The sequence below is a fragment of the Ambystoma mexicanum genome, chromosome 8 (assembly GCF_040938575.1).
Source record: "Ambystoma mexicanum isolate Mex_15411 chromosome 8, UKY_AmexF1_1, whole genome shotgun sequence".
Classification (NCBI taxonomy): domain Eukaryota; kingdom Metazoa; phylum Chordata; class Amphibia; order Caudata; family Ambystomatidae; genus Ambystoma; species Ambystoma mexicanum.
In genome coordinates this window covers 714,283,387-714,311,137 of record NC_090929.1, presented here as the reverse complement: position 1 = coordinate 714,311,137, position 27,751 = coordinate 714,283,387, and the positions used below count along the sequence as shown (strand labels likewise).

At 45.1% G+C, this 27,751-nt stretch overlaps 1 protein-coding gene across 1 annotated transcript in view; it reads left to right on the top strand.

The window, feature by feature from the left end:
• Nucleotides 1-27,751, top strand: part of DNAJB12 (DnaJ heat shock protein family (Hsp40) member B12) — a 658,221-nt gene that overhangs the window by 355,331 nt on the left and 275,139 nt on the right. The window contains exon 4 of the mRNA XM_069610521.1: nucleotides 2,888-3,073. Coding sequence (XP_069466622.1) covers nucleotides 2,888-3,073 — 186 coding nt within the window. The remainder of the gene's footprint in view (nucleotides 1-2,887; nucleotides 3,074-27,751) is intronic.

Below are 27,751 nucleotides of genomic sequence, written 5' to 3'. Positions count from 1 at the left end.
AACGCGAAGCGTGTGTTGAAGATCGGGCGTGGCTTAAATAGCTTTGAAAGTAGTCCCAGGTAAGAAGTCCCTAGAACCACACCTGAGTGAAAAGTAGTCCTTGTGGAAAAATAGTCCCTCCAGGTCTCACTTGGCCTGGATGTATGTGCAGCATGGTCTGCCTGAGGTAAGTGATGACCATCAGGCTGGCGCCTTAGGCGCCAGGACTGAACCCACATAGCCCCTAGCCGGGGCTTCTGGGGTTTAAACAAATGTCCAGATGCCTGCTTCCGGGGCGGATGGGCTTGGTCCAGCTGCCCGGGTGTAGGCATCATGACAGTTGATAATGGTTGGAGTTGGCGATTGAGTGGACCACAAAACAATGATTCAAAGGGATTGTGTCCTCCGACGTATTCCTTATCTTTGATAATACGTTTCCAGCTTGCTGGCCTCGGAAATTTTTTCTGTAGAGGGCGCTGCGTGTCTTCGTCCGCCGAGTCGATGTCCCTCGACGGCCACCATATCAGCGCCGACGTCACCATGCCCATAAATAGCCAGGCGCTGCGTCCATTACTCAGTTCCATTTTTCCGCGGTTCGTGGGGCCTTGGAATGTCGTTGCTCAGTTCAGTCAGGATAAATATCTATTTCTACTCGAATATACCTTATTGTTCTCGATGGCTTCTTCATCAGATATCCATATATGTAATTAGGGTTTCAGAGACCGGCTCCAAGAGGGACTCTCTCTAGTCCTACTCTGGTCCTTCTCAACGCTTGTTCTTCATCCCAATGTGGGCTTTGAACCCCTTTGTTTGGGGTCTCACCTTTCACAGCTGCTTTAGGCCTTGTGTGCATCCTGGTACCTTTATGATCCTTCTGGGAGGGAGGGAGAGAGGGAGAGAGGAAGGGAGAGAGGGAGGGAGAGAGGGAGAGAGAAAAACAAGAAACACAATCACAGGGTGTATGGCAAGTGGGCAAACATAGACAGGGATTGTTAGATTGCTGTTACTGGGGAGGTGAGGAGCTTCTCTTGGAGAGATGAAGGGGCCAGCCCCGTAAAGCTTGCTGCTGTTGCCTGGGCTCGGAACAGGTTTAGTTTTTAGGAGGGTTGGCTAGGCTTTGGAGGGAATGGAGTTATTTTGGCTGTGCAGGCGAATGGCTGGTATTCCACCCACACATACACTCAGTGCAGGGGACACAAAGTGAAAGAATATTACATAATAGTATGCAATGCAACACACATACACATAATGAGGCAGGGTCGGACCCCCCCCCGCCCCCCCCTCTATTAACCATACAGTACCGGAACACAGGGTACAAGGCAGGCAATGTCTAGTGTGCCACGAGACCAGCAACTATAGAGATAAAAGTAGAAAATGCAGTGAGCACGCAATGTTGAAACCAAGTAGAGTGGAGCATCAATGCAGTACCCATATACGGATTCATAGGCAGGGGAAAGGAAATATTACAGTCACATAGAGTGCAAGATGGAAAATACGTTTGGGAAAATGCAGTACATTGGTGAAATGAAACTAAATACAGAAAACCTACAGTAACCTCAAGCAACAAGTGAAGGCTGTCGGGGGTCCGCACTACTAACGTGAAAAGTAAAGGGTGACCAAAAATACCAATTGAAAATGGAATACAAAAAGGACCTGCAGCATGTAGGAGGAGGTTCACTAGGACACCTACGCCCACCCCCGTCAGACCACAAAGGCCCTGTTACTGGTGGGAGGGCCACATATCTTCCCATTCTCTTAGGCATTTTCTTCCAATATATGGCAATGCCTGGGGGAAATTTCTGGTTGGCTGTGCAATGGGCAATTCAATAGTCTTTTTAGCATTTTTAGCACCCCATGGCCTGGGCTTATTTATTGTACTACAACTCCACCTGGGCTTTACTACCTAGTGGGAATAGGTACAGACTCCCTAACCAGACAGTTTGTGCTCGGTAGTGAGGTTTGATATATCCAACCAAATTAAAAATTGATGTAACTGATTATGTTGACATTATACAAAACCTAGAAGTATTTAAAGTACAGGTTCATTTTCTGAGCGCCCACTATACATTCATTACACCTATTGTCATCTTAGCCACTTCATTCATTTCATTGCTCCAGAAGTTACCATCAAAAATGGGGACCTTGCACACAGCTGGCCACAGCAAACAAGCCGCTCCAAAAGGAGAGGTACGCCAAACATGCTGCATCAAACCGTTCTGTGGCAAAAAAGCTGCACCGAAAGAGGGCGTACAGTGCCACAGATTGACTTTGTGCTAATTAGGTTTAACCTAGTGCACTGATGCGATCTAGAGGGCAGGTGTAGGCGGTGCAATTAGTACATAAAATATTTCAGAAGGTACACTCTACCACAGGTTCGAGAACCATGAAAATGATACTCGACCTGCCTAAAAAAATACTCTGCTATGCTAGTGATCGAGCAGATTTCGGGAGCCCTGCTTTACTCTATTGGAGTAAGGGAAGGGTAGAACATTATTAATGGAGAGATGCTTAGAACACAAAGTATAGAAGACCGTCTCAAGAGCAAGTTTTAAATATTTCTGTGGTTTGCTAATTTGAGCTTTTTTGGATCCATATGATTATTAATAGTGTTACCTGTGACCGGGGGGGGGGGGGTGCATCCAGCTGAAGAGAAATGCGCTAACAGAACTGCTTTAGCCTAATTCCATCCCTCTTCTACTGAGTTTGTAAGTTTTATGTGTACTAAAATACATAAAAAGGTTGCTCCTAAATGTTCACGTGAATAACATTAAGAGCTTGTATATGAGCCTCATTGTAAGTTTAATACTGTCTGTAAATCTTGACAAGTGTATTTCTTTGGAGTTGGGTACAAAATACTGTTACCTCTGCTACAAGTTCCTTAACTCGTTGCATGTTGTCTGTATTCTAGCAATCGGGAATGCGTATGCAGTACTGAGCAACCCGGAAAAGAAGAAGCAGTATGACCAGTTTGGAGATGAAAGGCAGACTGGAACTCGACATGGGCACAGCCATGCAGACTTCCACCGAGGATTTGAAGCAGACATCTCCCCGGAGGACCTCTTCAATATGTTCTTTGGCGGGGGATTTCCCTCCAGTACGTTTAACGTTTAATGTATTTACCTTTTTGAATGCCTGTTTGCATTGTAGTTGCAGAATTTTGTCAAAAAATCAGACGAGCGATCATCTTTTTAGGATGCAACAGCTGGGACTGATGTAATCCAGCATACCAGTTTCCATTTCGCAAAGGTTCCAGCTACAACATTGTCTATGAAAATCCGAAGAAATAGAAGGAAATTAATAGTACAGCTGCCTTAGTTGTCAAAATGCTAAATGGTATATAGGAGTGATTTGATCCATGTTCCTTCCAATCAATGGTTTAACATACTGCTAAAACAAGTGGTAAGTGGAGACCGCCAAAATGGACTGAATGTTTTAAAAACACGGGTAGTGGTGGTAGTAGTAGTTGTCATTTATATAGCGCCTTTTCCCATTTGTATGACCTCAACACGCTTTGTGGTAGGAACTCCCTCTGGGACCAAAGTCCACATATGGGAACATTCTCAGAATAGGCTTAAAGTGCATGTGTGCATTTGGCCAAGATTAGGATTTAGGTGAGCTGGCGTGGTAAGGTAAGCATCCCAAGAGGTCAGCCATGTGAATGGGTGCTGCGGGAGGTCATGACGGAGCGCTAGTGGAGGAGACTCGATATCTGATCAGCTACACCGAAAATTGTCATAGGTTGTCGCTGTATTCTAATGGCAGAGGTGTTGAGGGAATTCTGGTGTAAGGGCGAAGGCGTTGCATGTCCAGCTAGACCGAATTCGTCGTAGTCATAGCTGCATTCTAAAGTTTTCGGTTGGATAGCCGTCCCTGCGTCCGATGTCCACCAAAGCGGTGCGTTTATACATACCTTAAGCTTAGATGGGGCTTATCTTTGATCTTGCTGTGTGATCCGATCGTATGTGTGAAGAAGACAAGCTACCTTCATATGCTCTTCCAGGCACTATAGACGGGCTACCCTCAAAGTCCTCTAAGAGCAAATAAACCGACTATTTTATGCCGTCTTCTAGGCGTGGAATGCAGGGTGCCTTAAGATCTAGGTTCATAGGAATTTCTAGCATAATAGACAGGCTACCTTTATAGTCTTACTCTATATCTTCTAAGTTCTATACTAGAATGCCATCAGGCATCTTCTAGTGCAGTATCAAGGATGGGAAAATGCAGCTAGATTCAAAATATTAATTGTGGTAGAAAATGTGGTGAAAAATGCCTCTACATTCAGAATATTCAGTGGTGCAGGGAAATTATCCCTAGGTTCGAAACATTCGATGGTAGAGAAAATGCACCTAGATTCAAAACATTCAGTTGTGTGGAAAAGAGCACCTAGATTGAAAACCTACAGTGGTGGGAAAAATGCACCTAGATTCTGAACATTCAGTGTGGCAGAAAAATTCACCTAGATGCAAAACATACAGTAACAGTGGAATACACCTAAATTCAAAACATACAGCAATAGTAGAATGCACCTCGATTCAAAACATACAGTAGTGGGCGAGAGCACTTAGATTCAAAACATACACTGTAGTGAGGAAAATGCACCTAGATTCGAAACATTCAGTGGTCGGGAAAAGTGCACCTAGATTTAAAAGCATACAGTGGTGGGAAAAATGCTCCCAGATTTAAAACCTTCAATGTAGTGAAAAAGCACCTAGCTCCAAAATCCATCCAAGTGTAACCCATTTCCATACTCCCCAAATCCTTCCAAGTTCATTTATTTATTTATTTAGTTGCATTTTTAAAACGCTCCCACAGTCCAGGGGCATTGAGGCGCTGTTACACGATTGTGTCTTAGTTGCATCACATAAGTGGGCAGTCAGGTTACATTAGCCCATCAAAGCAAGTCTTATTTACAGTTCTTTAAGCTTGTCACAGTCACCCTTCATTGGCTGGATAAGCGAGGGTGGTTATTTCATACAGTATGCAGGCTTAGTTACTTTGTTTGAATACGTATGGGAGGCAGCAAGGTTGCATTTGAGCTGCAGTCGTACAGAAAATAGTTTGTTAGGTTTGGGGAATCTGAGTCCCGAAGATAGTGAAGGTGAGGTCTATCGTTTGTGTGTGCGGTTTTATACAAATAGACTAGTTTTGATGGCCTTGCGGAAGGCGAGATGAGTGTTCACTTCTGATGGAGTGAGGCAGTGAGTTCCAGTATCTAGAGGCAATCAATGGGAAGCTAGCGCCCCCGCCTCTTGCACGTTTGATTCTTGGGACTGACAGTAAGTTAGCATATGGTGTTCTAATGGGTCTTGCAGCTGGAGGCATGATGACTCTGTGGGATAGGTAAGGAGGTGCGATGCTGGATGCATTTATGCATGACGGCGAGTGTTTTGAACAGGATGCGCTGGCGGACTGGCAGCCAGTGTGCTTGTTGTCTGGCTGCAGAGATATGTTCTCTTTTGGAGATGCCCATTGCGGCGCGGAGGGGGTTATTCTGAATGGTTTGAAGTTCAGGTTTTTCTCTGAGGTTTAACCCATTTCCTACCATCAAAATCCATCTAAGTGTAACACATTTCCTGCCCTAAAATACAGCTAACAATTGAAACCCTGCCCCAAATCAAGTATTAGAAGGTAGCGAAGTGGTGGGTTTTTACTGGAGTACAGTCATGGCTGTACTCCCTACCCGGACTACCTTACCTGTCGCTGTAGGTTGTCTCACTGGGCGCTCATGGGCGAACAGGGGCAAACAGGGATGGGAGCTGCCCAGAGGGGAGCTGCCCTTTGCTGTGACCTTTAGCCGACTGCCTTGGCAAGACAGCGTTGAGCCTTGTACTGAAGAGGGGGCTTTCTAGTCATGAGCAGGCGATCTTTTGTTCAAGGCCAACTTACAAAAATACATGAACAACTCTAGGAAATCCTCAAGACCACAGCTGCCAATCGAAGAGTGTGACAAAGTCACATTTGAGAGGCTAGGACATTGGGGTGGGGTGAACTTCAGGACTGCAGACCGCCAATCACGCCGTTGTGCGTTTGGGACCATCCAACACAATGAAAACAGTGATATTGCTTGTGAAAAACAAGGGCAAGATTGAAACTACAGGGAAACTAACTGAAGTGAACCATCGTGGCACAGGCACCCAAGTGCCACATATTATCAGTAGTGAATTTATATGGTCAGCCCGCAAAACATGCCTTGGGTTCTCTCCATACATGTTTGCGGGATCCCTCAGCTACTCATTTTAAGTTAGAAGTGCTACAAAGGAAACAGTCCAGAGAATCAGCCCGACCTTTGGTGAGGGTTGCCAGCATAAAAGAAGCTGTTGGATAATTCCAAAATGGCAGATATGCATGTAGTAAACTCGAGACACGGAGAGGACTGCTGCTGACACCAAATGGGAATGACTAGTTTTGGTATACTCAGAAAAATCTGCAGACTGGTTCACACTTGGGGAACACCTGAATCCAATTACACACTCCTACAGCTCAGATTTCGTGTGACTGTTTAAAGGTGCTTATGACTGTTAGGAGTCGTAGTTTCTGAAACAGCATAGAGTTGAGGAGAAAAGAGCTGAAGAAGGATAGTGTGCTGGAGCAATGAGTTGGCGAAGAGTAGAGAGAAGGCCGGGTCGAGAAGGAAGAGAAGGAAAGAAAGGGTAATTGGTGGAGGTGAAAAGAGGAGACCGAGAAAGAGATAAACGAGAGAACATGGCAAGTGGGTGAATAGGAGGAAGAGAGCGGAGAAGATGAGGTGAAGCTGTGAGAGAATGGAGGGAAGGAGGTAAAGTGGACGAAAAGAGTTAAGAATCTGTGGGAGAAAAGGAGGAGGAAAGAGGTCAGACAAGACGACATTGAGGGGAGGGAGGTGGGAGAGACATGGGAGTCCCTAGAGCTTTGATCCTAAGAAAGGACAGAATTTTGGAGAGGTCTTCGATTAAAGTCCAGATCTTGGACCCCTGAAAAGAAGGTTGCTCGCTGCCATTGGGAGGGGAAGCATGATAATCTTGGGGTCCTCCCAGCTAAGAAGTTGGCCGAGGGCCACACCCTATCAGAAAAACGTGTTTGGATACTAGGTAGGTTGCTACCTGGTAGGAGTGACCAGGTAGAAAAATGCCTAATCCTGCCGACTTCAGAAATTACCTAGAAACACCTAGAGAAAGTCAACAAAGAAATGCGGGGCACTTTAAATCTCAGAGTGAGTGTAACTCATTAAAGGCTTGGACTTGGAGGTGAAAAGTAAAGACTGAGTACCAGGGTCCTAGGGAAAAGCCCTCCTGATCACTCTAAAGTCATTGCGTTTGCTCAGTCAGAGTCTGATTTCAGTTTCCGTTGATACAAAATAAAAGGTGAAGCAGATCTATGTGTTTAGAGTTATCTGTTGATCTCTCGGCTGTGACAAGACCATGTGAACCGTCATTTCCAAGGCTCCTCCTTGATAAAAAAAAGAAAAGCTGCAGCTTAAACCGTGTACCTTTTTGTCTGCAAAGGCCATCATTCGGTACAAACACCAGAGCAGCCTCTTTTTCATCTTGGAGATTCTGGGCTGTGAAGCATCTAGGATAATATGGCTTTTCATGAAAGCCTCCAAGATATTTTTTTACAGGCCCTTTTAGAGCAAGAGCAAGGCCAGTACGGAGTAATTGCCCATATATTCAAATCTTTCTAGGGAAGGTTTCTCATAGTGATGGCGTATTCAAGTGCTCCTGGCAATAGCGCAACTAGCCTTCGTGTGCTCAGGAAATAGCAAGACCTCCACACTTTGTGCTGTTGGTCGTTTAAGTATGCAGCATTCTCTACCATTTTGTCCTCCTTCCATCTCCACATTAAGGTTAAAGGCTGATGGTTAGCCATTCTTCGCTTGTCCCTTTTAATACTCACCTCTTGTCCGCTATGTCTTCTCTGCCACTGATAAGACACCTCCCCGAACAATATAGTCATTAACACATGCCATGTCTTACTTCTACTGGGAGGACCTGGATCCCTTAGAGAGAGCAAAGGTGAGACATTGGATGAAATGTATTTATTAACTGAAATATACCTATTAACCGGTTATTTAATTTGAAAAGTGCCACAAAGCGTTTGACATCCACTTAAGAGTTATAGAGATTCACTATTGCAAATGTGAAACCGAAAACTCACATACTGAAATGATGCCTCATCACTGCTCCCCACACTCAAAGTATTGTTGTACTCGATGGGCTAAAAGACGGTGTTGTGGAAGGTGCCCAGAGCATTGACATTGGTTCAGATTAATTCAAAACCTTCCACCCATCACTTTTTTGGTTCTAGTTTGTCTCCCTATTTGAGCGAGGGAATGCTCAGGCATGGGTTCCTTGCTCACTGTGTCATAGAGAATCAAGCTGCACCTCACTGATGAGTCCCAACAAGGCCGAAACATGTCTGGAGTTGCTTGTGTTTCCGTGCAGCAGGGGCCTGGCTTAGTAGTTTGGGCTGGGCTGCTTCCAGTGATGGCAGTGCCTGTCTGATTTGCATATGGCCTGACCCCTTTTGCAGTGCGCAGCAGGGCTAAAAAACGTTTTTGGTTATACTCTGCGCAGTGCAGGCCAGCCTGTGTAAGCACTGTCTAGTCTGTGTGAATGACCCAGAACATCTGAGCAGTTGAAGCTGTCTGTCGCCTGCGGCAATGAGTCTGTTGAAAGTGTAGCACAGTGAATTTCAATCCAACAGGTTGTTGTAGTGGAGGGAAGATTAATTGTGCGGTTTCTTTTTATTGTAAAGAGAAACGTACTAGATTGATGGTAGTTTTGAGCCTGTTAGAGTGCTTTCCCCAGGCAGGGCTTTCTAGAGTTGTATCTTTGCTTGCAAAGCTGCATGTGTTCTCCAAACCCCCTCATTCCACTCCCTTGTAGCAAACTTTGGAAAACAGTAGTATTATGGTCTAACTTGGTCAGTCACTTATTTTACTGTACTTTTATGCCAGATGTAAGCGTATATAGAAGTGGCGCCATAAGGCAGTCTGGGAAGTTGCAGCTGCAGCAAATGGCATTCTCTATCCTGTCATTAACTATTGGACATTGGCAGCCTTCTGATCAATTCAGAGTGCAGCAGTTTGGGGACATTTGTAAACACGTTAAGCAGCAAGTTAGCAATGTACTAATAGCAGAAAACTGCAGAAAGTCTCGCTGTGTATCCAGCCGTTAGTTTCCAGTTCTAAAATCCTTTATGGTTTTTGATGACTCAACTTTTCACTCTTTATATCTTGCTTTTTGAAATTCTTTATCCGTCGCAGTGAAGAACATGGCCCTGCTTTCAGCCGGACAAGCAGGGACGATTTAAGGGTATACTGAGCCCACAACTGGCACCTGTTATGGGTGCTTTAGCTCCATATACCCATTCCTTGTGCGCAGTGACTTAGGATGTGTGCGTCTTAGGGATGGTGTTCAGAAGTCCACCGTCCATCAATGTCTTGGGAACATTGGACACTGAATTTATCGTTGTTCCAGTAACACTTGTTTATGAAGTTATTTGTGAGAGATTTATAGAGACTTTGTGGGTGCTGTAATAGTCGCAGGACTGATTCCTTTGAACTTTTTGTCGTACATGAGCATTTCAGGGAACTAATCATATGGAGAAACACTTGGGGCCTGATTCACCGAGCATTTTCTAATGGGATTGCGCCATTATAAAACGCATCTGCGAAATAGGCCCTTAGTGTTTCCCCTGCTCCATCTCTACAGTAATCGCCAATATTCTGCTTCGTCCACCCTCTTTCCCAGACAACATTGAGTTCTCTGTAGAGCTTACGATAATGCATTTTATTTGAGGGTTTTCCTGCCTGTGGCGTTAAAGAAAAGTCCCCTTTCACAGGTGCTTTGTCCCCTAATGCTATTATTATGATAAAGTTGTGAATCCAAGCAAAATATGTGAAACTATGTATTATTGCATCTGAATTATGTGCTGGTTAACAAATCACTTGTTCAAAAAATCATCTATAGATAGAACATCTATACAAGAAGAGTGCGGCCATATATACTATGATGGCCCCTTTCACACACGTAGTTACCCTTGCCATGATTGTTTTTTTTCCAGCGGATATTTATTCCTGGGTGTTTGTCAAGTTTGCATTTCTGAAACCCTGTGTGTATTTGTGTCTCTGATTGTCTAGAAGTATATATCAAGAGGTAAGCACTCACTCTGTGCAAGTTTGAATCCCTAGAGGGACCACTTAACCCTTTCTTGTTCCGTGATAGATAATTTGAGGACTCATGTTCTTTGTAGATTGTTTGCAGCATCTCAACCAATCATAGCTCTGAAAATGTGGACGCTAACTGCCAATTTTTCTTTTTTTAGACACAGCCTATGTTTGCCCTTGCCTACTTCGCCGACCCACTCTCCTCTCCTTTTTCTTTGCCCAATTGTTTGGCTCGGCTACACACAAGAAGGGGTCCTGCCTGTAGGGATACTATTTGATTGCACACTAATTCACAGTGCAAAATTAATCACATAAAAAAGGGGGCACCCTGGCATCATATTATTAACTGTCAAGTAGTGCAAGGCTGTGTCAAGAAATGCAGTGTAGGCGTTCAGAGTGAGTTGCAATTTGTTTTACTGGTAGTGGACACATTCATTGTTACAAACATATAACAAAATTTAAAACATTCTGTGCGTGAATGTACAGTGGAGTCCAATGGGGTTCATATGATTAGAAACAGGTTAACTCATACTGTACAGAAAGGTACACACAACAGAAACATTCCAACATTGTACATGCAAGGGTAAGTTACCTAAATACATGAATACTCAAGCCACACACGTATCAGCATTACTTCATGCTCAGTGTCAATGTGGCTATAAACTCTAGCCAGTGTCAGTTGTTCTCACATGTAGTGGAGGAAAGGAGAGCCAAGAATAAACAGATTTCAAGCTCCTAGTGCATTGCTTCATGCAGAGTTACAATTCCTTATGAACACTGTAAGAAAAATGTTGGAAATGGAAAAAGAGAGAGTCCCCGAAAATGGAGTCCTTCAGGTACACACAGTTCTGCACCTAGTGCTTTAGAGAATGAACCTCATAAGAAAATGTTATTTTCAGGGGGATTTGTTATCCTATTAAGACCTTAGGATGGTCTGTTCGAGCCAGGCTGTAAGGTGACCTTGTATTGAGTCCATTTTTTGGCTCACCCTCTCCTTCTCGTCCTTCCCTTGACACCTTTCTAGTTATACTGTGTGTGTTCCAGTGAGCTGCTTTCTCACTGTGCCTTTGCTCTGCTCCTACTGTGTTTTTATTTTTACATATCATAAGGGGACTTTTCCACTCAGTGCTCCAGATAAGATTTTGAAGTGAGTATTTTACTCACTAGTTTGTAAAGATTTTTAGGGAGTAAAAAACTGAGTTTCATTCCCAATGGGGGAGTATTTAATAAGCAAGTAAAAATGTTTTGACTGTAAAACAATGTTTTGGAATAAGTATTTCTTTGCCCCTATTAATGCACATTAAAGATACCGTTTCATCTCTCCGGATCAAGCAGTGATGAATTCCTGATGCACTACTTGTACTACTGGTCCAGACTTCTCTTTGGAGCTGTGTGGGTGAAAGCACGGTAGAGGCTCCTGTTTGTTTCCTATTTTTGTTGGGAGTATTTTTACTCAGTATTTTTCTTTTTTAGGAGTATTTGTCTATTTTTAGGGAGTATAAGTGGCTGATACACCCCTTATCTTTAGGGCTGTATCCACTGCTGCAGTCTTTTAATGGCAGCCATTGTTGGTTGTGATCATTTTTGGTTTCACAGTTTCTTTTTAGTGCACCATTCACGACATGAACATGAAACCCTTTTTATTTTTAGAATATTTTTTAATGACACATCTCACCTGTGCTAATAACAGTAGCGTCTTTGTCTGATGACGCAAGCAATGATTAATTCTTTTGTTAATTCCCTTGCTTCACTCAGGACCATTAACTCCCATTAGTACTATGTTCCCAGACACTGATGATGAATTATTGCAGCTCTTATAAGCAGGAGTAATCTTGCACTAAGTGCTATATAAAAAAGTGTTATCACTATACATTCTCATGCCCCGTCCCATTCCCCACATATTCGATGGACACTGCATCCTTCGGGGACTGCACAGGAGCATGTTGAGCAGCAACGTTCTATGCAAATGTAAGTTAGCATGCCCGTGGGAATGTGCAGTGAGCCCTGCCCAGATCCTCCCTCGCACAGCCCCCTGGTAATTCCCGCCAGTCCGCTTTTTCGCACTGACTGGGAAGGAGCATCAGGCAGCAGCATCACGTTTTTCCTCCTGAGTATTTCATTCTTTTCACCGCTACTCCTGCATGTAATGTCAAGAATGTAGGAGTTCAGTGGGTGCTCTTCCTGCTATAAACCCTTTTTAGTTTTGGACACATAAGCACTATATGTTCAGTGTCTTGGACACAACATTCATGGCCCAGTTGTGTATTTGTGTCACGGTTTCTTCTTGCACACTTTAAATTCTAGTCTCCGTTTGAAACGGATATTCCAGAAACCACTGACTCGGGAGTTCTTTGACTTCCAATAGAGGATACAGGTAAGCAGAAATGTTTTCCTCAGGCGCCTTAGTGAGCAGTATGCTGAGAGGGTCCCTGTGAGCCTCTTAAATGGCTTCTGATATGGACTGAAGGTGCACCTGCTGATGGTAGCTCTCAGCCTGCTCATGGTTCTCAATTTGAGGGCTGCATCAGTGGTCCCTTCCTCCTGAGAATAACCTCACAAACTTCGCTGAACCTCACTCGTGGGTTCCCTCAGGACTTGGGTTTTAGGAAACCATCTTAAATGCAGTTTTGAAATCCAGCAAAGTTCTCGAGATAGGGTTTTGAAATGGGCTTGTGGTGCGAGCCCTGGCCCACCACGACATCTCAGCTGTTCTTGCGCATCCTAGGTCCATCTGGCCGTTAGCTGCAGAAGAGGTAAGAGTCTCCTGACCCTCGCCATCTTGTGGCTTTTAAAAATCTTTTTTCACCTGTGCATAAGAGCACAGTGAGCACACTCGACACTTGGTTCCTCTCCCCTTCCTCCCTGCTTCATGATCCTCTCTCTGCCCGCCTCCCACACCACCCTCCCGCCCTGATTGGTCCATCACACCCTCATCAAGGACACCCCAAAGCAGCCCTCTGCCTGGCAGCCCCTGCGGCTAAGGGCCCCAAGGCAAAGGGCGGATCCAACAGAGGCGGCTCCATATCGTGTCTGTAGGTGTCAGCAGGGGAAACCAGTGAAGCCAGACACCAGTCGTCAACCAGCAGCAACGACTGAAGTAAGAGTGGCATGGGTGGGGAGTAGAGCAATCACTCTATTCCAGAAAGCACTGCCACTCTACATTACCTTACCTCAGAACAAAGCTTGCTAGGCGAATGTCACCTGCATCACTCTCCTAGGGAATACTCAACACTAGCAAATGCCCATTATAAATATACTCTGATATAGGTATATCATACCATCTAGGTCCGCCATAAACTAAACCCACTGTATTATATTCTGAGGCATGCGGTATTATGAGACCAGAGCCTTTCTCCCACTATACAGGACTCTCAAAGCTGGGCGTAGCCTACATCTTTATATATGGTGAATATAACACTAACCATTAGCCTGCGTCGCATCCAGACAGAATTTGAATATTAGCAAATGCCACAATCGGATGGAATTTGTGAATGCTAGCAAATGCCACACACTGATTGAATTGTAAATTTTAGCAAATGCCACACTTAGCTAGAATTGTGAATATCAGCAAATGCCACACTCAGATGGAATTGTGAATATTAGCAAATGCCACACTCAGATGAATTGGGAATGTTGGCAAAATCCACACATGGATGGCATTGTGAATATTGTCAAATGCCACACTCGGATGGAATTATGGATTTTGGCAGGTGCGACACTTAGATGGAATTTGTGAATGTTAGCAAAAGCCACCCCTAGATAGAATTGTGAATGTTGGCAAGTGCCACATTTAGATAGAATTGTGAACAATATCCCGTGTGGTATCGAAACAGAATTGTGACTTTTGACAAGTGCCACACTTGGGTAGAATTATGAATGTTCGCAAATGCCGCACTTGGGTTGAACTGTGAATGTTAGCAAATGCCACACTTGGATGGAATTGTGAATGTAGGCAATGCTAACATTCACATCCCACACCCACCTTGCAGGACTCTCGTCTGGGTGTAGCCTCCACCTTTGTCTATTGTATGGTGAAACGTAGTGTATTGTGAAGCCTGGGCCTCTCCCCCGCCTTTGCGGGACTCCCAAGTCTAGGTGCAGCCTCCATCTCTGACTCTTATGTGTTGAAACCCAATTATTGTGGAACCTAGGCTTCTCTCCTGCTCTACAGGACTCTCCAGTCTAGGGATAGCCTCCATCTTCGTCTACTGTATGGGGAGACGTAATGTTTTGTGAAGCCTGAGCCTCTGCAGCACTTTGCAGGACACTCAAATCTAGGTGTGACCTACATCTTTGTCTACTTTATGGTGTAACGTAATGCGCTAGGGGTCCTGGCCCTCTCCCCCACCATACAGGATCCTCAAATCTAGGCACTCAGCCTAACTGCGATAATCAGCTGTTAGGCATATAACCCACTAATCAAAAAAGCTCAAAATGTCTGCATACCTTAACTCATACAATAACCCACACAACCACCTCTCGCACAGCAAGCCGCACACACTTCACCACACCGCAAATACAACACATAAACCACACCAACAGCACACGAGGACTGTCATCCATCCAATGCTCACACCCAAGCTCGGCGCACAGTGTATACCGAACTGAAGCTGCCAACAGGGCACCACTTCTCTCACTGTACTACTCCCTCTCCACCTTACTAACCTACCCCGCCTTCTCGTTTACAGAACCGCCAGAGCGCTTGCGGACAAACTCTGTTTGTGCCGGTGAGCGGTACAAATACCTTTATTTTTTTTTTTGTTTTTTTTTTTATTTGTTTGGCTGATATTCAACCTTTCAAATATTTAATATAAAACAACATAAAAAAGAAAAATAGAGGAAGGATTATTTAGAGTGTCAATACATAACAATTTAAAATTCATTACATTTCATCTTCAACACATGAACAAAGAAAAATATATTACACCTCTTTATACTTACAACATTCCATATTAATAGAGGATAGTAGATATAAATTTAACTAAAGCAATAACATGTCCTCTCACCACACCCGAAAGGGTGAACCCGCTCTGGTAAAGCTACACTGGTCTGGTTCTGCCCATGGCTTATAAGAAGAAGTGGCTTTGGCAGAACAGTTGGAGAGTGTGGACTCCAGATTCAAGAAGAACCCTGATCAGCCAGCTTCCCATTAAGGCTCGGTTGTAGGAGACTGTAGTGTGACAGAAGAGGAGAAGCTACTTCGTTCAAATGATAGGGCCATGAAAAGTCTGCTCATAATTCTAAAGACAGACAGGCAGTGAAGATCTCCTTCCTGCCCCCCACCACTCTCCAGAAAAACCTATTCAGTTTAGCTAACTCTATCCAGAGGTTCTAGCAGAGCCCACAATCCACTGCTAGGCCACTGAAATACACACCCTTAGAAGGGATCTAGCCTGGAGCTATGGGCATGGGTTTCCCATCCATGCCTTAGTCAATTCTGTATAGGCTCTGGGGCTGCCTTTGTCAAGATAGTCCTTAGCCAGTCTTATTGGACTATGCACATACACAAGCCTTACCTTTAAAACCAATTCCATCTTGCTTCATTCAAACACCTTATCAATAGTCCGATCTCCATACGTTCAAGCAGATGTTCATGGCTCCAGGTGTGAGATCCTTCTTAAAAGATACTGTGCAACAGATTATTCCTCAAGTCTCTGGCCACCATTTTGTAACCACCTTGGGCTCCAGGACCGTGCACGCTTTGACGCCTACCATACCTGCATTCCCATCACTGAGGCTCCCCCATTGATGCAAACTACCTCATTTGCAGAATATGGCTGAATAACCCCACAGCTGTTTGGAGAAGCTCCCTGATACACTGACAGATGATCTCTGGGATGAGGTGGAAGGTGCCTAAATCCACAAATGCAATACATGAGAGAATACTCAGCTTTGTGGGATTCTTGTTGCTCCTTGTGCCTAGGGAACCAGAGAAAGTTCAAGCAGGGTCTTATCTGTGGTCCTTTCAGTGTGTCAGAGGTTATCTGGGTAGCAGAGGTGATCTAGGAAGCCAGATCTACGTTAAAATGCAGAATTCCAAAACGCTTGAGGTTCAAAATTGCAAATCGGTCTTGTTCGCATTGTTAACCTCAGGCTTTTCCAATTCTGACGTTTTGTCCCCTGCTTCCCGTTTAATGTATGCGGGGGTACACCCCTGAAACACCACAAGCTCATAATGCCGAACTTGGTGAACGAGGGGCCCCCCCCCCCACAAACGGCACACCTAGTTCAGCAATTTCGTTCTCGTCGTTTTGTACCATGCAGAATACGCAATAAAAGTGCATGCAGCATTTAATTTTACACCAGGAAGGTTCCAGAATGTAGCTGCTTCAAACTAAAAAAACTTGAAGCTAAATACTACCTACTACTAGATGATGCACATTGTCTGGGTATTCATCCCCTGAGCACTTGAGCTCCATATTGTGCCCCAGGTATTTTCAAGTGAAGGTATCCCCGGCTGTTTCACTCATTCTGCCATCAAATTATTTCTGGGTAATTGTGCTGCATCTTTTCCCGATTTTGACTTTCTGCGTGCACGTCTAAACACATGAGAGGCAGCTTAGATTGCTTTAATCTGTTGCCTGTTGTGTTTGCTACTGGGTTTCTGAGATGGCTTACTGAGTTGTTTCATTTTATTTGCTTTTGTGCTGCATAGCTCGGCATTCATTTGATAGTGCACTGCCATATACTGGGCCTCATCACGAGTTGGGTGGAGCAGTAAAATGCGTCGGTAACGCTATTACTGCCACATTTACTGCTCCGCCCAATCACGTGTTCCAGGGCATTCACCTTATCAATGTTAGCTACCAGCCACAGTCAGGATGGAGTCAAATGCGGTACAGCTTGTTAAAAAGTTACACAAATAGAAGAGAAAGCTACTGCTGCCACCAGTCTGTTCCAAGGCACATTGTACAATCACCAAAAAATCCTTCGAGGGGGTCTAGGGACACAAAACACAATGGCCCCATTGCACGGTACTGTAAGGTACTTTACACAATGAAACATTACCACCAAGTGGCAACAAAGTCGAAAGACTAAGAGAAACAAAGTTTCTCAGTACTGACAGCCTAAAGCACGCGTGATTTTTCCCCATAACAATGAGCGAAAGCCCAGTGGAGTGCAGCTGAAGGCTGTGCTCCACTGTAAAAAGTAGTTTCCGGATACAGTAAAATGCGAAATGTTTGGGGGAACATACACTATGGAGGAAAAGTTGCTTCTAGAGAAAACTCTTCTTCTGACAGCCCTCACAAATAGCCATCACTGAAATGCACATTGCACTGTTGTAAATGTTACCCTGTTGTGCTCCATATCTGGATGTCTCTGGGGAGACACATTTCATTGTTACCGACAAAATAAAAAACCCAACCTGTAACCTACTGGACCGGTTTTAACAGCGAAATGTCTCAATGCAACTGCCCAGGCACAACCAGTCAACCATCAGACTGCTTGATTTTGGTTCATACACAAATCATGGAAGCAACACAGGGCATTCAATGCCACTGACATATGATCCACTGCACCCTGATCAATGCCCGCACCAGCTCTAAACACAGGATGGAGATTCACAACATTTTTAGCAAAGGATGCACCGACATGTTCTTTATAACAGGAACCTAGTTATGATCAACTACAAGGTAATGGCCCACCAACTTTAAACTCATTCAAGTTAATCAAAGTGGCAAACAAGGAGGAGCCATCACGGTGGCAAGCTAAGAACACCTCAAGATATCGATTTCGCCTACATGGACTTCCCAGTCTGTGAAGGACTCCTGATACCTTCACACTCAAATAACAAACCAACCTAGCCATCCTACTTATTTACAGACCACCCTCATACAGCCCATCCTTTGCAGAAAACTTTACAGATGTCATTTCTAACCTAATATCCTCAAAGACTTCAACATTTGGGTGCAGGCGCATTCTGGAGCACCACCAAAATCTTTGAATTCTACATGGCCATCTTTCACCTCAAAAAAATGGTCAAAGGAGTGATCCACATTACAGGCCACACTCTCGACGCAATATTTTGGGATGCAGGCCTCGGAGCCACCTCCCCACACATTCAGGTACTCTGTACATATAATATTAATGCCAAAAATGTGTCCCTCCTCTCTTACAGGATGTTCTTTGTGGATGCTCAGCACACAATGCATCACAGGAGCTGAAATGCTTTGCAAAATCTCCAATCATTTATTTGATTTATTGTGCATTTGTAAGGCGCTTATACAACAAATGCACTGTGGGTGCTTTGAAACACAATTTAACAGGGAGGCAACATGGGAGTAAAATTAGATATAACACTGTAAGATTGAGGCGGACTTACTAGGGTTTGTGAGCATTCAGAATGTGCAAGTGCAGAGAGACGGAGAGGGAGGGGGTGGGAGACTAGGGGGTTCGTCCTGGGTGTATCAAGTGCAAAGTGCTAGGGATTGAGCAGCTTTAAGTGCCTGTGTGGAATGCTATAGCACCAATAAATATGTAATTGCAAGCCTCTGGTGGCACAGGCCAGTGGGTGCCAATGCAAAATGCTGGGAGGGGCAGTGTCTGTAGGTGATTGGGTATGTGAAGCCAGGACGAGGAGGACACAGAAGGGCCCTGGTCACCAATCTTAACAGCTGTGAGGTTTAGCAGAGGAGGGAGGAAGGGAAGGAGGAGGGAATCATCCCACTCGGAACCACCACCAAGCTCTTCTGTAACAAAATGGAGTCTGATATCAAACTCCTGCTCAAAGATCTACCTCTCTCTTCTCCAGTCTACGAGCCATAACCCACATTAACAGACTTATTTTCATGCTTGCTGACACTGTGGCTCCGCCATTCCGCCAGTGCCAGGATTTTCAGCTCCAACAAAGACTGAACATAATCAAAAATGCAGACGGTTGGAATTCTCAAAACTGTCCTAACCACCTAGTGTAAACCCTATTCAACGCTCTAATGGCCATAAATCAACATCAACTGATACAGACAATTCAGAACATCCTTATCCCTGCATGGTACAACACAAAAATTAAACCCTCCCAATGCTTCTATCTGAAATCTTAAGTCGCCACCTGAGAGATCCAAAGGCCATGTGACCCAGCTCCAGAACTCCAGCAATCCACCCCTCACTGGCCCTGCTGTTATAAAATGTCATTCAGGGACCTGAGGCCACCTATTTTGGTATTAAATGCCCTATTTGATCATGTATACTCATTACTAATCTCAGAGTTCATGCTACATCGTTAAGCTTATGACTCTAGTTTGTTTAGGAGTCAAAAGTTTCAAAGTGTAGTCATAGGCGTCTCTCTGCGCGAACGAACACTGCCCATTGACCTGTTCTTTGGGAAGGTACCCACTTGAGAGTCCGCAGCCACACTGACGCTCACTGTACCTTTCACAGATGGCAAATATCCATTTGCATATCAGTCTTTGTCCCGCCCACATGGGCAGTCCAGTACCGAAATGCTACGGTAATTCCCTTCTGAACAAGAGTACCAACTGCAACCCCATACATGTGTTTCAGCCTTGTTGGGCCTCATCATGGATCATTTTTAGGAGTCAGAAGTATCTCCTGGCATCTGTTAGTGTCAATATTAACTAGGTGTTTCTATAACGCAATCAAGAACTAAATATATACCATCAATTTCTAACCATGAATATGCATGGTCGATTACCATATGCTGAATCTACATCACTTGTACCAAGGGCATGCACCTACTACACTTTGAGGCCATACCAATGGTACGTATCACACTCCATGTCCATGGAAAATAGCCACCAACCAGCACTCATGTGCAATCACACGCCACATGATGACACATCACACAATACCTCTTCCACTAGAATGCAGCTAAATCCCACAATACAAATTCGATCCAGCTGTAAACATAATCGGTCTCCTTGACTTGCATACTCTCCTGACAGTCTTCACAGCACCCATCCACAATCCAGCTCTAGATGGGTCCCTAGCAGGGACTTAGCCACTGACTTAGTACTGACTTAAATGCGCACGCATTGTAAATTCCTCTGACAATCTCTCATACCTCGGACTTCGGTCCTCCAAGGGCGTTCCCCTACAGCGCTTCAAGGCCATATCATTTGGAAAAAGCGGTATCCAAATGCCAGATCTTGGGCCCAGCACATATGAACATTCATTAGCCATGCTCTTCTTCTGAACATGTTGGTGGCCTTCAGCACAGTCATTATCATACCACTACCTGACAGAATACTCAAGGCCACTGGTGCCTCTTGACACCTCATGGAGTGGTGTGGTTTTCATCCTAAACTGGCTGCTCTTTTCTTTTATCCTGGTGCAATCCCCTGCCTGTTTATCCAGGAACATCCTCGTCCCAACCATTTCATTAACAATTACATATTGTTTCTCATGCCCTGCATCAAATCCAGCAATACCTTCTGACAGAACTACACTGTTACTCAGGTCTACGTTAATGCGAATCACTCAGCCCTAAACAATTCAATATTTTAGAACTTCTCCAGCATTGGATCTTTCAAAGATTCATGTGCTTGAATATTTCCTGTTGTCAGACTGGGAATCCTCTGTAAATTTAAATATATTTTATACTTCAACTTCTCCCTATAGGAAAATGCTACACAGCAAGCCCCTTAGGGCCTGTGTAGCCCTTCATTTGTGCAGTCCATCCACCTCCTTAGGTCCTTTTAGACCCTAACCAATGGGGTGGTAGGGCTTAAGCTCTTCCCCAGGCAGCCATCTTTAGATTTTATACTGTGGTATAAATGAACAGGGGAATCCTCTTGAGCTCTCTGAGCTTTTTCACTCTAATCTTTCAAAACCTATTTTTATTATTCTACCTAAGGTAGTCTCTCATTACTGAGATTGTGCGTTCACTGGCCATAGTGTTCCAGTGCTCAGGACACTTTTATTTCCCACCTAAAATGTTTTTTTTGGCTGCTTCCTCTTACCTCATGGCAGAGCCAGAAATGAACACTGCCAAGGAGAAAACATTCCTCTTAAGGGACTGCAGCAAATGTGGCAAGAGGGTCATTTTTATTAGAGACCCTCTCTGCCTCAATGCCTGTAAAACAGAGATCCTTCCCATCGGGACCCTTGCTCCCTCCTTCTTCCAGTCACTCTACTAGCCTTCTTCATTGGTCTCTCCCTGCACCTTCAACTGAAGCCGGAACTCTTGGAGGCATCTTCGACTCCTCTCTCTCCTTCCTCCCTCACACTCAGCACATTGCCAAGAAGTTCCACTTTCAGCTCTTCCTTCTCAAAGGAATTTTACTTTTTCTCGCTTTCCGTTAGTGGCTCATTGTGACCCAAGCCCTGGGTCTCTCTAGGCTTGACTACTGCAATAGCCTCCTCCGGAATCTACCATCTTCCATTCTGCGACCCCTCCAGCTAATCCAAAATGGGGCAGCAAGACTTATCCTTGGCCGTAAGCCCAGGGACCGCATCTCTCCTGCACTAAAAAGTCTTCACTGTTTCCCGGTTGTTGCACGGATTAAATTAAAATCCCTCTGCATTATCCACAAGGCTGTCTGGGCCCGGGGACTACACTATCTTCAACTTTATCGCACTAAATACTCTCCCTCTGGACCACTACGTTCCTCTGGCACCAACTCTTTGGCAGGGCAGGGGCTTGTTCCCTTGAGTCAACGGTTTCCATCCTATGGAATAGCCTCCCCTCTCCTGCTCCTTGAGCAGGATCTTCTCAAATTCCGGAAGCTCCTTACAACTTTCCTCTTTTCCTCCTCCTTCCCTTCTTCTCTGCTAATCCCGCAGTTGCTGAATCGGTGTCCTGGGCCCTTATGCATCCTCAGGGTTCTGTCCTCCCACACCAATTCTGCCCAGCTCCTGTCTATCCACAGCACTTGCATCTGCACACCCTCGGCTCTGGAGGTGTGCACTTACATCTCCCGCGGCCCCACTCCGTGTAGCACTACACATTCTTAGCACTTCATCTGTGGTTTACCCATGAGCTCGGACTCCCCAGCACTTGCCCCCTCTTTCCTCTTCCTTGCTTCACTTGCACGTTCTGAATACTCGCAAGGCATAATAGGTTTGTCCCTTCTTCCTTTTTCTCTCCACTGCTCTTAAATATTGTGTTTTTAATGCATTTCCCTCCCTACCCTGTGGGTGCTTTGAATACAGTTTTTTCTTATTGTATAAGCACCTAACAAGCAAACAATAAATAAATAAATATTGTATTTATTGCCCCTATCTTCTTTGAGATACAGTCCTGCAAATGTTGCCAGACCTTCTCAAAAAAGACTATGGAGGACAGGCATAGAAGACACCTGCTGCATTTGGAAAGCAGGCAAATGTATTCTGACGAGGAATTTGCAAAAGCTGCCCCTTTCACATCTACCAGGCAGACTGGAAAGCAAGCTCCAAAGAGGAGAGCTTAATCAGTGGGCAGGATGGAGTCTCCACCTCCCAAGGCGAAGAAAAGGAGTAATAAAACCACGCTGGGGTTAGAAAAAGTTTCCAAGGCCCTGCAGAAGTAGGAGCATCACAAGAAAGGTAAAGAATTTAAATCTTCCACTTTGTCGGCGGAACGATCGTCCACGGGGCGCCGTCCACACTGAAACCTTCGCCACCATCCACGAGTGGCCTCGCTCCATCAAAAACGCCTATTCCGTCAATAGGCTAATGATCGTCGGCCAAGTAATCCATGACCTGGTCGACAAAGGCCTCCTCCTCGAAAACACTTGTCGACTGAGACTTCGACGGACAACACCAAAAAACAGAAAAAGGCCCTGTCGACTGGCACTCCATCGTTCATGGCAGCAGACATAGTCACACACTTCACAACTAGGGAGCTTAGAAGGAACCACACAGCTGTCCGCAATAACAGAAATGGCAGAATTGCTAGACCTCATTCTGCAGGAGCAGTATTCAGAGGGGGAGGGGCTACAACCAGTGTAAACTAAAGAACATAGTCCACACTGGCAACCAGTCAATCAAGACACCGCAGATCCTGTCGATCTGGCCTTGATGGAATCTATGCACATAATAATGGTGGAATTTCAGAGGAGATAAAGAGCTAGGCTACTTACTACTCTGCCAGGTAAAGGAGAAGGTGACCATCACCAAGCAGGTCACCTGTGGCCCGCACTCAAAGCAGGTCCTTCACCGCCTATCAGCAGTCACCAGAGGCAGCAATCGCATTAAAGTGGGTCGGCCAGACTGCAAAGGAGGCATTCTCCCTCCCCACCACGGTCCTCACTACAAAGGACCGGAGAGCCCCAGAGCACCATCTAACATCACGGTCTCTGAATGATATGAAGACCCCATGGATGATCCGATGGTACCAGAGGACCCCTTCAGGGAGTTCTCTGACACGGGCACACATGGGGATGAGCCGGAGGAAGGTGAGTTGCTGCGAGATACGTCTGACACAGACCAAGGCGATTGGGACACCATTGTTCTCACGAAACGAAAGAAGCATGACTCTTGAGCTTCCCCTTCTGGATGACATATAGCCATGTTTCACTCCACTATTGCCAAATCTTGGTAGATTTTCAAGATTCAAGAGGCTTTAGAAGAAACGTCATCAGTCCTCTATTAACATAGGGATAAAAGACGGTGGACAGTAACCACAATCCTGTTCCTGGATACACTTTGGGAAGCAGGGCCGAAGATTTTGGCCATCCCACTTTCCACACCAGCATTGGTATCAAGACCAGAGAAAAAATACAAAGCCCCCCGATTTGTCTCAAAGCCTGAGTCCGTAGTGACGGTTGCGGCGAGAAAGGTACTGCAAAATTCAGCCTCCCTACTCAGTCCCACCTGACAAGGACGGACGCAAACTGGAGGCTATGGGGCAAAAAGTTACAGCGGGGGCCTCATTGGCTGTAAGGGCCAGTAACGCAATGGGCAGATTGGACAGGGAACTATGGCACTGAATGTCGCAACTGGTTAATCACATACCAGCCAGGTTTCAGGAGGAGGCTAAATCCATAGTCTCGGATGGTGACCGTGCTTCAGACCATATGATCGATACCTCAGTGGATGTCGCCCATTGTGGCATTAGGCAAATGGCACATGGCAGAGTATTGCGACTTCAGGCCTGGATGAAGGCCACTAGCTTTAGACCAGAGGTACAGGCACACATTTTAGACATGCTTTGGGAAGAAGACATCAAGCCTGACACTAATACAGCAAGGGCAATCGGCTCCCTCAGAGACAAAGATGAGGAGTACCGTCCTTTTCGCTCTTTTCGAGGTTCCAGCTCTAGATACAGAGCGTACGGTAGGTCTTTTCAAGGACAGATGTCATCGTCCGGCTTCTATCAAACAGCGAGCAGGTACCATTAAAGCTCCATGAGATACCAAAGCCAAAGAGTAAAAAGAGGATTTGGCCAGGGCAGAGCCCAGGCCATGAAGAATTGACACCAGGACTACGCGCCTCCAGCATCGCACCCCGGTGGGAGGACGCATAACCCAACACCTGCAACACTGGGACACGATCACCTCAGACAGATGGGTGTTACAGGTGGTACAAGGGGGCCACACCATAGACTTCATACAGCGACCTCCGTCGCAACCTCCTTGACCAAGGAACACACACCTATTGAACAGCTGTGGGCAGACATCGACAAATGCTAAAAGCTGCAATAGATCCGGTCCGGCTCCAACAAGGAGTGGGCTTTTATTCACCCTCCTTCCTAATAAAGAAAATGAATGGGCAGTGGTGCCCAATACTGGATCTAAGGGCCCTCAACAAATGTGTGCGCCATTTCAAGTTCAGAATGACATCTCTCCAGTTGGTCCTCTCATGGCTCAACAAGGTTGGTTTTCTGGCCACCATAGACCTAGAAGATGCCTACTTTCATAATCGTATCCACCCCTCTCACAGGCAGTTCTCCAGATCTTGGTAGGCAAACACCATTTCCAATTCAAGGTGCCCCCCTTCGAACTCAAGTCAGCACAGAGAGTCATCACAAAATGGGGGGGATTAGCGCTTGATACATCAAGGTACACCTTTCAGCAATTTCCGCTTACACCACACAGCCTCATCAAGAGTCTCTTGTCTCTGACTCTGCAGTTAAAGCCTTCCTGAAGGGTTTGATGTGCACCTTCCCCAGGGAGCGGAAACCCATCTGTTCTGGCAGCACTGATGAAAGCGCCCTACAAGCCTATTCATAGGTGCCACCTAAAATTTCTGTCTTGGAAGATAGATTTCTTGGTGGCCATCACATCAGCCAGACGCATTGGGGAACTGCAAGCACTTTCCATCGAACCCCCGTTTACCATCTTTCAGAAGGATAAAGTAATTCTCGGACCTCATTCAAAATTCACCCCTAAGGTTTTGTCTGAGTCTACATTGTTGGAGCGGATCATATTACCTACCTTCTTCGGCAATCGTACAACTGCAGACGCGCAAATACTGCATTCATTGGACGTTCTAGAACACTATTGTTCTATATATAAAGGACTTCAGAACCTCCAAAGGGCCTCTTGTCGCATTTGCAGGAAGCAGCAAGGAACAATGTATCTCCAAACAGGGTCTGGCGCACTGGGTCTCCAGCGTATCACCCACTGCCACCAAATGAGAGGCAATCCACTACCATCTTCAGCAGCATTCCAAGCAGAAGTGTCTCTAAGAGATATATTTTGTGTAGCTACATGGAGCACACTCTACACTTTTGCCAGGCATTAATGCTTGCTTACATATATAGACATATATTTGTCTATATGTGCATAAAGAGATATCTTGATCTCAGACACGTTCATAGTATTTTTGACTGCTTGATATTCTATTCAAGATGTGAATCTATGATAGATCCAATGCTGGAAAAGTCTGTTACTTTCCTGTAACTGTATTTCTCCAGCATTGGTATCATTCTTAGATTCACATGCGCACGCCCTCCTCCCCTGCAGAGTGGCTGCTCTGTGCCATTCAGTCATCCCCTATCAGCCTCACGGTTCAAAATCTGAAGATGGCTGCCTGGGGTGGAGTTTAAGCCCTTCCACCTCATTGGTTATGGTCTGAAAGGACCAAAGCGGGTGGAGGGACTGGACCAGTGAATGGCAACACAGGCTCTGTGGGGCTTGCTGTGTAGCATTTTCCTATAGGCAAAAGTTTAATTTAAGTATTACATTCTTTAAATTACCGAAGATTCCCAGTCTGACGACGGGACTATTCAAGCATGTGAATCTATGAAAGATACCAATACTGGAGAAATACAGTTGCAGGTAAGTAACAAAGACATCTTAATAGACATAAAGAGCTCTAGGGGAAGAAAAAGCTGCTGAGTTCAAGTAAAAGTACTTGATCTGTTAGATGTTATAAAAAAATCAGAGGTGGTGGGAACACAGAAAAGAGAGGGCCTTTAAACTGAAATTTGGATTAGTTTCGCCAATTAAGATACATGAATATATGGCTTTTCAATGTTTCTTCCGATGGCCACCAGATGAATAGACATCTTGGCAAGCCAGAAATATGTCTACTGTTGCCAAAAGAACATATTTACAAAAACATTGAAGATTGAGAGAAGATTGCTAGTCATAACAATATTAGAATTGTATTAGTTATATGCTTAATGGCTAAGGCTACGTTCAGCTTCACTTGTTTTTGAAAGTGAATCTGTGATTGGGATAGGGTGCATGAGAGTGAGTGTGAGAGGGAGTAAGTGTGGGAGAAAGTCAGGAGGGGTTGGGTGAAGAGAGGGGAGAGGAGGACGTGTGAGGAGGGGGGAGGTGTGCAGAGAGGAGAGTTGTGCGGAGTGGGGAGAGGAGAAAAGGCTAAGGAGAGGGATGAAGAGAGATGGCGAGGAGAGGGAGAGACGGAGAGGAGGGGAGGGTGAGGAGAATCAGAGGTACAGAGGAAGGGGGAAGCAGAGATTGGAAAGAGCGAGTGGAACAGGCAGAGACTAGATGTGGGGAGTAAGAGAGAAAGGGAAAAGGGTGTTAATAGCTGTAGGACATGAGATAGAGCGATGAGCAGCAAGACTAGTTAGAGGAATGAGGAATGAGGGAGTGGGAGTGAGATCAAGACAGAGTTTCTGATACAGGCTCAATCTGAAATCATCCAATCAAACATCTAAGAAGAAACTATAGATAAGGGAACTCTAAGAAAACTCTGGATGGAGTAAGGCAGGCAAGGCGTCAGCTTTTAGGCCCTACCTGAAGTTAGACTAAGCCAGAGATAAGGATGGCTACCGATCTTTAGTTGTGAAGCACTTTGGGGTTGGTTAGGAAAGACTGGGCTAGAGAGGAGGGAGTCCACGGGAGATGAGAGAGGGGGGTATGCCCATTAGTTGGCTCGACAAGCACTGTAAAACAGCATTGTTTTTTACGACAATATAAACCCTTGAATCATCCTTGGGATTCTGGAGATTATTTAAGCCATCCATGACATGTAGAAGAGATCAATTAAGAAGCATTTAGCTGGATGTAAATATGAATATCTATATCCATTTGAAAATTAAACAGTATAAACTCTGAAATCAAGCAAATAATTACATAACAATTACCCAAGGGAACAATTTGACAATAACGGTATCTGCAATAAGGAGAAGGCATTCTGTAAACCAACTATGGGCCTCATTACAGCTTTGCTGTTATTCTGGCGGTACGGCTGCCAGGATACCGGCAACGGCTGTTACGGATTCCGGCACCCGGTCCATCGGGATTGCCGCTGGATTACGGTTGCCGGCGA